Source organism: Sebastes umbrosus, chromosome 7, assembly GCF_015220745.1.
Source record: "Sebastes umbrosus isolate fSebUmb1 chromosome 7, fSebUmb1.pri, whole genome shotgun sequence".
Taxonomy (NCBI): Eukaryota; Metazoa; Chordata; class Actinopteri; order Perciformes; family Sebastidae; genus Sebastes; species Sebastes umbrosus.
This window is the reverse complement of record NC_051275.1, coordinates 18,775,428-18,789,226: the sequence shown is the minus strand read 5'-3', so window position 1 is coordinate 18,789,226 and position 13,799 is coordinate 18,775,428. Positions and strand designations below refer to the sequence as shown.

General features: G+C 41.2%; 1 protein-coding gene across 5 annotated transcripts in view; it reads right to left on the bottom strand.

Annotated features, from left to right (window-relative positions):
• Window positions 1–13,799, bottom strand: part of grik4 (glutamate receptor, ionotropic, kainate 4) — a 334,598-nt gene that overhangs the window by 60,554 nt on the left and 260,245 nt on the right. For all 5 annotated transcript variants that reach the window (XM_037775509.1, XM_037775506.1, XM_037775510.1 and 2 more), the window contains exon 9: window positions 4,238–4,399. In XM_037775509.1, coding sequence (XP_037631437.1) covers window positions 4,238–4,399 — 162 coding nt within the window. The remainder of the gene's footprint in view (window positions 1–4,237; window positions 4,400–13,799) is intronic.

The following is a 13,799-nucleotide window of genomic DNA, read 5'->3' as shown; positions in this document are numbered from 1 at the left end:
AAAATACAAATGCACCTGAAAATAAGCACAATAGTTCCTCTTTAAAGGGACTGTTTGTAACTTTTTAAGCGTATAAATGTAGCGGGTCGGCACAAATGCGCGTTCGCATATGCGCGCTCGCGTGTGGCCGGAGCCTCGTCTCCGCTGCCTGCTCTCCTTCACTCAGACAGCGCGCGCGTCCTCGCTGTCTCGCTCCACCTCTAGACGTGAACGCGCGCTCACTCCACACTGCAGAAGTGTTAGTTTAGCTCTGAGAATATCTAGTGAATGTATAGTGGACGTTTGTGCAGAAATAAATGCTGCAGCTCCTCCAGACCAACAGAGGTTTTCCGTGTCTTGTGAAGTGACGGGGCTCCTCAACGAGTTATGTTATCATCTCGTTATCGACCGGGTGCCGGCGTCTTCGGCTGCCGGCTGCGGTCGGGAGGTGATAACGTAACTCGTTGAGGAGCCCCGCTGCTGAAGCCTGCGCTGAGCAGGAAAGCCAACACTAGGATCAGCATTGATTCATGGAGACACCTTCATCTGGTCAGCTAACATTACTGCCAAGCAGCTGAAATATAGAGTGATATTGTGGTTTTAGCTGATGTGTGTCGCCTCACTGTTTTGAGCGATGCTCGTTCATGTCTATGTAGAGCGAGCAAGCGCGAGCTCGACGCTGACTTTCATTGATTTCAAGGCCACAGGTGTCGCTGTTAAGCAGCATTTCTGAATCTTACAAATAGTCCCCTTAAGTCTACCTCACAGATGGTTTTATTTTTTTGCAGTTTTTCATTAACAAATTGTCAGTGATCTGTAGTAGTCTTCACTCGGCATAGCAGCTCCTCTGTCACAAGTGTACTCCTTTTGTGTGACAACATGAGCTGCTTTCACTATTTCAGGTTTTAATATTTAAATTAAAATATAGTATCTTTCAACCTTTTGGTTTTGTTTGATGTTCTCTAACACAAATACAGTCACATCTTGTGTACCTACTGATATTTTAGTCTCAAAAAGATAAGGACTATCTGTGCGTCTGTGTGGTTACTTTCTTTGATGCTAATTTGAGAATATAAATATCTTCACACGATTGCAAGATATTTACAGGCAGCACAATTTGTCCTACAATAATTTGTCTCTTGTAAAACCTTTTCTAACCTCCTCTTCTAATTAAATGCCGCTGCCTGCATTTTTCTCAGATGAACTTTTATGATCAGTTGGCATGGTGCACGTCTTTATCTTCGCATGAATTACATGTCTCAGCTCGACACATGTAAAGAGGTCACTTGTATGCATTTCTTGTACGTATGAGCCCCATGTCCTCCAGACCTAATTACTGTTAATGAAAAGACAGCATATTATCTATGTGCATATCTAAATGAATTAATGACGTTCTTGCTCTGCTTTCATCAGCCTTTATTCTCTCTAGTTATTAGCTAATTAGTAAAAAATTCCTAATTGCCGCAGGCTCAGAAGTATGCGAGTGACCTGCTGTGTGCAAAACACAACAGTTTTTTCACGCTATGTTCAAACTATTCTTAACCTGTTTCACCACCCATCTTGAATGAAGCAGAAGGGGGCGATGGGTGCGCGTTTGTTTGTATTTTTATTTTCTTTTAACTTCAAACAGAGAGAGAAGGATTCATTCATTAATTACCTTTACTGAATTTCTGGATCCTAATGAAGCCCTTAAGAAAATTTGCAAACACGTTTTTTTGTGCACCCAGATGGGTTGTTCTAGTTGGATTTGTTAGCAGTTATTTCTAATTATTCACATCATGTTTTGTAAAAATAAATTTTCATTACTTTGAAGAAATTGAGCTCAAATATATAAATTTAACTTAATATTTATGTGTAATATCATGGGAAATTCTACCGGCTGACTGTTTCTCTCACTAATCATTAGTTTCCTCTATTGCGATTAATATATTATTTATTTAGTATAAGACAATGTGTACAATTATACTGTAAGCCTGGCTATTTTCAAAACCAATAAATGATGGAAGACAACACTTAAATATTGATGGTATTGATGGTTTAATATTGATTCATATACATATAATGGTATGTGTTAAGAGAAAGTTAATTCCACTATTGACATGTAAGAAATAATACAGTAAGAGTTTCTTTACTGGACTCCGAGAGCAGGAATTCAATTTAGTAGCTGGTGAAGCTCTTCTTGTTACTCTCTTTTTATGAGTGACACTTCTGGACAAATGGGTGCCAGAGCTTAGCCTTGAGAGGGATTACTGGGGAGTGAGATAATACTCATAAATTTCGGTCTCGTGAACAAGAGCTCATTTACGAATAGGTGGCACTCATCATGTTTATGCAGGTCATTTACGACATCTTATTTGCTGAATCGGACGTTGAAAAGTCCGATAAGCCTATCTCATAAAAAAAAGTGTGAGAGTGTTATGCCGAGAATACAAAATGTTCAAGCATGAGGGCCAATTCTTCTGTCTAGTATGGTTGGCTCAAATATAAAAAACTGTTGAGCCAGCATAAGACAAATGATCAGAATCAGAATCACATTTAAAGGCCAACACTCTTACTCTGGTGCATGAAAAGGCGTGTGAATGACATGATAATGCCCAAGGAAAAAGCCTGCAATAAGAACGGCCTTCTTGATTTTTGCTCATGTATACACAAATGTAGTCTGTTCTGACTGTAATGTAAACGCATCCGTGTGAATATACTACGCTCAGAGCTAGTGACGTAGAATAAAAAGTGAAAAAGACTGCTTATGGCGGCCGGGAGGGGAGGTGGACGGGTCCAAACAAAGGACTTTCAACCAGGAGATGTGTTTTGTTTTATTTGTGACGTGTTTTCTGTACTTATGTTACGCTGTTTCCATACATACAGTATTTTATGTAGATTACATGCTTATTTTAAAGCCAACCATTATGTTGTTTCCTAACCCAAACTCAGCGGTTTTGTTGTCCTTTGCTGGTAGTGCACCTTAATACACACGTGTAATATTCATGCCTCGGAGATCCTCTGGTAGACAGGCGGGTCTATTACACGCTTTGGCGTGATGCAGAGTTGGAAATAAACATTACAGCAAGGAACAAGGACCACAAAGCTGGACAAATAAATGAAATGTGTAATGTATGTATGTGAAAAAATAGCTGTATATATACATATTATATGAATATATACATAAAAAGCAGCAATGACCAACAATAAAAATAAATTAAAAATCAACGTCTATATACAAGTCAAGTGTTCTGTATGTTGTAAACTATACAAATAGTGCAAATAAATAAATGCTAAATGGATATACATGGACTGGATGATTATTTACAGTATGTGCATGTATGCATGTCTATATACTACAGCATGTAGGATTTGTATTGACCGTAACGGATGATATGCAGCTTGCATATTAAAAAATGTGGTGAAATTATAATCAATAACGGCAGCAGTGGATGTTATGGTGTTCGAGGGTGTATGACTGATTTATCTGTTCATCAGAGTGACAGCCTGCAGGAAGAAACTGTTCTTGTGTCTGGTTGTTTTGGCGTACAGTGCTCTGTAGCGCCTACCAGAGGGGAGACGTTCAACACATAGTTTCCAGGGTGTTGAAGGGTATGCAGTGATGCTTCCTGCCCTTTTCCTGACTCTGGAGGAGTATAAATCCTGGATGGAGGGCAGGCTTTACTTCTATCTCTATATTCAAGTTCCTTAAAATACAAACCTGCAACAGTCTTCAGTCATTCGTATGTAAACAGTGGCCTGGTGATTTGAAGCTCTTTTGAAGTCGCTCATTTAAATATGCAGAGCATGTGACGGTATGTTAAATGTTGAGCTACAGACAATGTTTAGATGAGAGCAGTGGATGATTTCAAGGGGGGATGCAGTGAAGGTAAGCAGCTCTTTTGCGTTGCATTTCCTCTGAAGCAAATTTAACAAGGAGGATGCCATTATAAATGTAATAAGGAAGGTGGCATACGCTGCTAATGGGCTGTCTGGGAAACAACAACTGCCTACAGCAACACCTGCAATTACAACAGTTAACTGGATAAATGTCATCCCTGTGTATTTCAGAGTCTTTTTTGTGTCTAAGTGACTTCAGTGTTTCAGTGGGTGAGTCTGAGATACGGCAGTATACTGGAAGAGTAATGCCTCGGAAGACCCTGTTTGGACTCGGTAAGGAAATAAATAAAAAGGGATCATCCATTATTCTTACATGGGTAACCTTGGTCTCCTCTGTGTGTGTGTGTGTGTGTGTGATATCATGTGTGTGTGTACTAACCGGGGTGCCAGCGAAGGGTGCATGGTCACAGTTCTCTTGCCAGGAGCGGTTGAGGCTTAGCACAAAATCCTGGAAGAAGGGATGGGTTTTGTTGAACACTGAGAAACCGATTATGTTGACCCGTTGGTCCACCACGTCGTCCAGTCGGAGTAAAGAGAATTCCTGCGGGGCACAATGAGAGAGAGACAGACAGAGATTATTGGGTGAACGCAGCTGATTTATATGGGAGCTGTCATCTTCTGCCATAATCTATTTTAAATAACACCAAATGATACATCGAATCATTGTCAAGGTAAAAAGGGCATGTGTTAATCAAATATGTTTACATCCGATTTAATCCGCCTCACTTAGTTTTCATCAACTCCCATTATTCCGGCTGATTGACATGGGAAAGCTGTAGCTACTTGTTCATTCCCACCATTTAGCTATGCGTCACTGCACAAAACCATGCATTTTGCACTGGCCATATGCTATTCCTGACACACAGGTCATTGTATGAATACTGGATTGCAATGCTAAGGGGCTAGAATTAGAGAGAGGCGGACAGAAAGAGCCCGAGACAGACTGGAGACAGGAAACTGGGGAGAAAAAAAAAGGACACTGAGAACGATAATTGAGAAAGTGAGATAGAAATCCGTGGCATATTGAAATGCTCCAGGATAGCAGGAGAAAAAAATACAGGTATTTGTTATTTGGCTCTTTTGCTTCAGGGACAAGCTGGTTTGTCTTCGCCTGGGGAGCAGCAGACAGGGGGGTCAGGCGGAGATAGAGGTGAGGAAGAGTAGGAAGGAGCGGAGGGGGTGGTGTGAGTAGAGATGGACGTTTCCTGAAGGTTAATAGAGGTGTCAGAAGCTAGTACCCCCTCAGGTGGCAGCCTTCGCCTGGCAGCTGGTTGTGCCATCTAGCTTATGACAGCCAGACCAAGACCAGTCTACCCGTCTGTCACCAAGGCCGGGGACTCTGAAGATAAGAGGAGACTGAGGGGATGGTGAGGCAGAAAATAATAACGTGTGGTGTGGGAGTAAAGAGGTGGCAGGTGACACTGGGGAGTTGTAGGCAGAGCGGAGAGCATGGGGAGAACAAATGGGAGCCATGCATACGGTATGTGTGTATATTATATAGGTTACAATGGTCAACAGGTTGGAAAGACAAGTAGAGGAGAGGTTAGAGGGGTGTATACATGAAAGGAAGCAACATTGCTGGGAAAACAATGATCAAAGGTGCAAACTACTTCCTTTAGAAACCCACATTTGGTGTGTGGTACCAGCTTTAAGGATTGGGCCAAAATCTCATTTTTAAAAAAACCCAACCAAAAACACACATTTTAGTCAGCCAGAGGGAAATGTTGACTGTCTCCCAGAGATATCAAAGCTTACAAAGTCTAAGGCACGGCTACGCCGCAGCAGAAAAATGAAAAAGAGAAAAATGGCTTTTTTCATCTGTAAGAGAGGGGATTAGGCAAATCAGATAATGGACGTTCAGACAAAAAGGGGGAATAGGTCAGTGAATTAAATTACTGATAAGCAGGCAGGTGGAAAAAGCTCTCAGACCGAGAGGAGCATGAGTCACTCCACTGTGAAGACACCAGTGGATGGCTGCACTGATACAGACTCGGAGTGCAGGGCAGCAGGAAGCTGTGGATATTGACTTTGAGTGGGAGGCCTATTATCCCCACTGCCAACCTCTCAGGAAGCTGGAAATCCCAAATGTTTCACTTTGATAGTGTTAAAAATAAACAACTCTGGTAAATTCTGCTAACAAATATATTCCAGGTAAGTCCGGAGATGGTCAAGATGAGCCACAAGGACATCACGGGAGAGGTGAGAGGGAGAGATACGGAGTTGGAAAGATATGTATGAGATATGTAAATGATACCTGTACTCAGCTGGACCTCTTCAACAGGAATAATGTGTGGGGTCTACAGTATCTGTTAGTGGTGTACAGTTATACAGCAACACAAAAATGTATATTAATGCTTAGGGATTCTGCATCTTAAAGGCAAAAACCGTCTTCTCCTTTAAGAAACTCTCTTTGATTCTCCTCCTAGCCCATTTTGGAAACTATCTACTGCCTGTAAAGAGGATGAGAGGTGGTGAATATCTATTTAGTCACTATTACCGCCCCAACTCTACTTGCTGATAATGGTTTCCTTCTAAAATCAAGCGGTAAAATCCTAAAAATCAGGCTGTAAAGATTGTAGAATAAAAACCCATAATTGGCGTTGTCAAGGTTACGTGATATGTCGCCGCAAAGTGCTGTCCCATTCATATTTATTTACCATTTCAAGCCTTTTGCAGCCTCTCATACCCAACCATTTACCAGGTGACATCAGTTAAGTCCCTGAGGGTTCAAGGCTTACGGGGGACATTAGGATTGGGCCAAGAATTTACACTGCTGTTATTAGCAGGCTTGCAATGCTAGGTCCTGCAGTTTATGCTTACAATCCTACCCACGCTAACTCCTGTTCCGCCTGCTTTCCCCCTCACTATGCTAATGAATTCACCTGTCGAAATCCAGTCTGACTGGACTGTTATTCATCCTACTCCGATACTGCTTTCAGGACTGTTTGTGCCTGAGACTGCAGCTGGGTTGTGCACCCACTTTCACAAAAAAAAGAACACAAAACAAATGGAAACAAAAAGACAGTTGACAAAAATGTTTGAGAATGCAAAAACAGTACAAAGCGAATAGTTTTGATCCATCCAAAAAGAACTGTAAAACACATCCGAACAGCATTTGTATTGCCTAATTAGAAGATGAGGCACTGGAATCTGAGGGGCTACTTGCTGCTCTTGAACTTCATGAGACAATTCTGTTAATGACTAGAATAATGGTCTGATGGGCTGTGTTCGAAATCGCATATTAACATACTAAGTATGATGTTAAAGTGAGTATGTAGTGCGTTCCAGCTGCATAGTATGTTTATTGTTTATTAACTGGATCCCAATTGGCTGACGCCTTGGCGACTGCTAATCTTCCTTGCGTCCACAGTAGGAGAAGACATAACACATATAATACAGGACATAAAACATCCAGTTAAAACAGGACAGTCAGTTACAAAATACAGTGAGATACTTAAAGTATAAGTACAAACAATATACATTAAATTTGGTCATTGCATTCATAACTTCTTCAAAGAAGAATAAGAAGGCTACAAATGCAAAAAAGTTGTGTGTGTGTGTGTGGATTTTGTGTATGTGAGAAATGCCCAGATGTATACCAGATTAGCAAGGATTTGTGAATATGAGACGTGAGCTTACTGGACATACGCAACCGCCCCAAAATACATTGCGTCTCTTTAGACTGTCCAATGGCGGACTGTGAGGCAGATGGTTTAAATAATTAACCGTTGGATAAAATAATTAGGAGTGATGGCGAGTGACGTTAAGGTACAGTTAAGAGGAAAAAGCTCACATATGTAATGTACTACAGAAAACATATTTAACACTAATTTTAATTTTACTTATATCAAATTCAGTGGAAGATGTAATGTTGATTTACATTTGAGATAAACATTTTTTATTCAGCGGTAGCTCGGACTGGTAACGGCGTGATTGATACAGTCATGTGATGCAGAGAAGACGTATTGCTTGAGTTTACTTCAGTGTGAACAGTCTGTTGGTAATGGCAAACTAAATCGATGATTTAGTAGGCAGAAGGCAGGACATACTGAGTATATGCAGTATTTTAGTATGCGATTTTGAAAAACAAAGCCTGAGGAACACCTAATCCCTGTGATCACATCAGGAGAAAATTATAATTTGACAGTATCCTTTATTTATTTATTTTTGTTCATAAACTCAAAGGTTAAAGTCATAACATTATTGATTCCTGTGCATTATATAGAACAAATTGACTTTTCATCTCGTCTTCTTGTATCTTTAGCTATCCCTTGTGGGGTCCTCATAAGCCTTTTGGGACTGGCCGTATAATTACTGGCTAAGTGTACTTTAATAGATCATTAGAGGCAGAGCTGTGCAAACGAGCCCATCATTAAGCATGCCCCTCAAGGGTGCCCGTATGTATGCATGTGCACACGCACACGAGCACACGCGCAAGCACAAACTGGCAAAGTGGATGTGCACGCCCACACACAGGAAAATGAAATCCCTATAATTGAGCAACACACGCACACTCACTAAAGACCAAGGTCACCAAAATATCCTTAGGCTATGTCTGAAGAAAACTAATGTGCTGCATTCGTAGGCTTTCGGGGCACAGACACTGACGCACATTCAAATTCAAACACACACACACACATGGTCGGACACAAACACAGACTAAATCCCTCCACATGAGCAATTATGCTCTCTTGCATACTAAATAGGTGGTGTGAAATGGACAGTTCTTAGCAGAGGACAGTTGGTTCCCCAGCAGTGGGGGAACGAAAAGGCAGAGTTGGAGGGTAGAAGAGAGCAGTGGAGAAACCAACTGTCCAACCAACTGGGATGAAAAGGGTGGAGGAGCAGAATGATGATGAGGAGGAGAGGGAGAAGGAGAGACAGAGAGAAAGAGAGAGAGAAGTTGTATCAATGGAGAGGGAAGGTGAGAGATTATTTGGCACAACTGAGAGCTTAAAAAGCAGTAGGGGAGAAAGAGAGAGTGACAGAGCGAAGATGATAGGGGGTGGGAGGGTGGGAGAGCGGAGGGAGTGACAGCCTGGCCGAAGGCCCCCGACACCGGCTGTCACCTGGAGATCAATCAGCAGCCGGGACCCGAGCCAACCGACCAAAAACTGTTGCTTCACCTCCTCAATTTTTGCCCTTCTCTCTCCGAAAACCTCCGTCTCATGTATTCTTTATTTCTGTCTCCTTTGTTATTCTCTCAATGTCTCTTTTATCATTTTATGGATTTTTATGTCCATCCAGTGATTTCTCTTACTTTTCACATAATGGACCATTCACTGCATGTACACATGAACACTGACCGACAGAAATGCCCGAATGTGTGACCACTTGGTGCTTGTTATGTTGTAGTCGGCTTGAGCAGTGAATAATGAGATCCCATGGGGACTGATGGTGCTGATGGTGACTATCATGAACCGTACCCCACCATCCCTTACTCCAGACACACACATGCACAGACATATTTCTTTTCAGTGGTGTAAGCCACTATAAATCCACCATCCTAAACAGGATATCTAAAATGAAGCAAAACCCTCTTTATATCACCCATCCTCTTTCAGCTCTTCTCTTTGTGCACTGATCTCATCTCCCTAAATAGGATAGAAATGCTGAGATTATAGCGATTCTCCAGGCTCCAAGGACATCCACTGAATCGGGCTGCGTTTCTGCTGCATGCATGGTATACATAACATCCTGTAACTGAAACACTGATATCTCAACCAGAGATGTTCTGTTTACAGATGAGCCTTTCCAGGGCTTGACATTAAAGCCTGTCCGCTTGTCCAGGATACGTGGATTTTTTGTACGCCAAGTGGAAGAGACTTGACTTGACTTGCCCCACTGGACATTAGGGGTGGGGGAAAAAAATAGTAGCATAGTATCGCGATATTTTGCGTGGCAATATTGTATCACAGACGTCATGTATCGATCTTTTATTATATAAACTATTAACCTTTTAACAATCTCACAGCCTGCCGGCGGGCTTGGCCGCTATTCTGTCTTTCAGAGGTTGTAGCGGGCTCAGTCTTAAAGCTAGAGTGAAGTTCCTGGTATCATATGAAACTAGAAAACCTAAGAAATCGATTGGTACCAACCATGTCATGTTAGCTTGTAGGGAACACTAAATAACACTCCAAAGAGCTGAGAGACAGGTAGTGCGATTACTGACAGTGAGTCATCGCAATGAGTGGCACCGCAATGGCACACTCGGCTGTTGAGAGACGCCTCCTCGACTCGCAGCCAGCGAAATACCTCAGAGATGAAGGTAAAGGTAGGAGAGACTGTAACTTTAGCTAAGGACACAGTGAAGTATTGAGGAAGTACATTAGACAAACACCTTTCAGGGGAGACCATAGCTCTGAACGTCCTCACTAAAATCTGCCAAAAGACAAAATTCTTGGCATGACAATCAGGTTTGTTGGATAAATCAACATTAAAGATGTTAGCCAGAACATTAGTTGAATGTCACTTTGACTATAAAGACAAAGCACAATTAAGTCCCGCCCACACCGGAGGGGAAAACAATTCATTGCTCTCCATTGACTTAGTATTGTGTGAAGGTGCCTCCTTGTCAATTCCATCTGCAAGCAAACAACGAGCAGATCCCTAAAAGCTACTGTGTCGTGGGATGCACTACCAACAGGATAAAGAACCCCAAACTAAGTTTTTATAAGCGGCCAAACCGAAAAACTGAGCCTTTAAGAAGATAAAAGCGAAGCATCATCAGGAAGAACTGTGGGATCCTGACGCTCAGTATGCCAACGTTTGGCTTCACTTTTGGGGAGATGTCTTGTAGTCCATCTTTATAAACAGTCTATGCTAACTACAGTACAGTTAGCTTGCTAACACATAGCTAACATTAGTTTGCTTACAGCTAACTTCATCAACTTCATCACCATCCATCATTATATTAGTTATCAACTGCAACCCTGGTAGACTGTAGGGTGCTAAAATAATCCTTTGACATACTGAAATCTGATGTTTTTAACTAGCTACAGGCATTTGTTGAGCGTTTCAGCTGCATATTGTCGCACCGATTGTTTTCCCCTCTGGGCGCGAGGTTTTCAGAGTATGACACAGTCGTGCCTAGAAGGTAACCCACGTTACAAGTTGCAAAACTCTTGCATGATGGTTAAAGTAAGGCATTGACCTTGAATAGTTAAGGTTAGGATAGGTCGTCGGGCAGCGGGTCTCACAAGAGTTTCCTCAAGTTTTTGCAATTTTGGGTTATCTTGTAGACACGACGTATTGTATTGCTGGGCATCACAAACAAAACGCCAGACTGCCCAAAATGGGTTGTGTTAAAGTTACCTCACCGTACCATCTTCATTTAGCATATTTTCAACAACTTCATTGGCTTCCAGTTGAAAAAAAGAGTTATACAAATCAAGATGGGACTTGAAATTGTTCATATTGAGGTCCCAAATATCTGTCCAAATACTTTAATCGCTTCAGAGACAATCACAACAATGCAACAAAAGGAGGCTCAAAAGACTTTATCCTTTTTAGATCCAAGAATTCTATGAGCAAAAACACCTTTTCATACATGGAATAAACTTCCAGTATCTCTTAAATTCATTGAAGCAGAGAGAAATTTTAAATGAGGCTATGAAGAAATAGCTATTAGATAGTCTCTTAAAATAGGGACCTTGCACAAACCTTGCATTGATGTCCTTTTATGTTGTTTCTTTTATGTGATTGAATGGATATTATATTTGCACCTGTCGGTCTAGACCAGACTTGGCATCTTGCCCCACCATCACAGGATCACACACACGGATCGCATCACATGGAAATAAACCTGTGGTTTTATTGTGTAATCTAATACTCGACAGTTTTGCAAATGTGATAACCGTCTTCACGTGAAGCAGTATTTTGTGTATTTTAATGATTGTAAAATCAGTCAATCTATCTATTAATCTATCTATCTAATAAACAAAAAAATCATAAATTGAATCATTAATATGTTGACACTGTTTGGATGCTTTCAACTGTTTGTCTGAATTCTGCATACATTAAAAGATTAACGCAACATTAAAATAAGTCAACATTGACTTTCGTTTCACACAGGACACAAACAGCGGTCTCCTGGGTGAAAGTCCTGTGTTTGTTTGACCCGTCCATCCACCCCGACCTCCTCCCTACACAGACTTGAACACACTTTGATTAGAAATGTATTTGTCATACATAAAAAAAAAAACGTAATCTGGAAGAGAAGATGAATTTCCCTCTAAATTTAATTGGCAATGCAGTTTTGTTGTAAGGGAACGTAATTTTTAGGAGACCTGGCTGCTGAAGGACAAGTGCCTCAAAAAGTTCATGTCGAGCACTGCTTTGAAATGCAAGTTGCAAGGGTATATGGCGTTTTGAAGTATGCATGCATGCTGTGCAGGGAATGTTGCTTCAAACTGTCACTTTTTTTTTTGTCACATTGTGAATATGAAAACTCTCAGTATTTCAGTGAGTTTGAGTCATCTCAACAGTTTGTCTGTTTGAAGAACTTTGATACAGTGGCATTAAAGTTAATGAAGTTTGCTGAAGTTGAGAAGTACCAGTCAATGGGGGTGTAAAGGAGCACTGCATTAATGTCAAATGAGTCAGAACAATGAATTAAAGTTGCAATGACTCATGGGCATCATTTTTACATAAATTAAAGGGGTATTAAACGGGGCATGTAAGATTAATTATGCATGTATTAGCATTAGATAACATACTTATGAAAATAGAGACTTTCAGCTAATGTTATTGAAAGTGTTATGCAACTCCCTTGCAATCTCAGTTTATTGCTATGAAATTCCACAATTACCTTACAGCTTTTTATGGCTCATAAGCATTAAATTGTCTTATATATTCCATCCTTTCTGCATCTGCCCTCTCCTCCCTTCTTCTTGCCCTTGTCTCCCTCTATTTTCTCCAACCATTCCTTTCTTCTGTCTCCCTCCTCTGCTGACACTTCATTTATCTCTGGTCCTGACATCCCTGACTAATGATCTGCCAGACTGCTCCCCTGCCTAATCTGTTTCCCTCTGAATCATCTCAAGACGCTCATCAACGTCCTCATGCAGCTACCCGTCTCGTATCAGGGTTTTTTGTCATGCCCACTTATGGATTTGACTGCTTTCAGTCTTCATTTCGCTCGTGTTTGTTTATTCCGTTACATGTTGATGTTGTTAATCTGGAGTGAGAAGTTAGGTGAGGAAGAAGAAGAGGTACAGCTGCTCCTTTTCTCCATAACCAAGCTGAATTATTGCACTAGAGATTGCGGTCTCATGTTTCAAAATGTGTAATATACGATTCAAGTATAGCATAAAGCTGTTTGCATGCTCTCTTTTATGCTCCCCCTAATTTTTGTGTTTGTTATTTATATATGGCAACAGTCATTTATTACTAAGGTCTCTATGGAGAAGATGAATGTGAAAGAATGGCCATTCATTGACCATCATTAGAGCTAATGATCTTCCAGTGGACGTTGCCTGGGGCGAAGAGAGATGATTTTTTTTAGTTTGCTTGGCTGTCCCTATAGAATTCAGATAGTTGCGCCTCGTAGCGGTCTCTGAAACCTGCTATGTGCTCCTCGCTACATTAATTCTGCTCTGTGATATCCGAGGCACTGGTCTTGGATAATGTAATGCTTAATCTAGAAACAAGGAGTCCCTTTAGTTGATGGTGCTGATCAGAATTAGACACACGGGTGATGAGGAGGGAACAGGAGCGCACAGGCATCACTCAGATTGTATCAAACATTGTTTCTTTTATTCCGTGTGATAAAGCTCTCAGCGCCCGGTTTATTTTCCTCTCTCCCCATTAAGTCCACTTAATACCAGCCGTTAATATCCTGGGCTTTAATTGCAAGATCTAATAGCAATCTTGGCCCTTGGGTCGCAGTGAACAGAGAGATTAAAACAAAAACATGCTTCACGGAAGAGCACGGATACTGA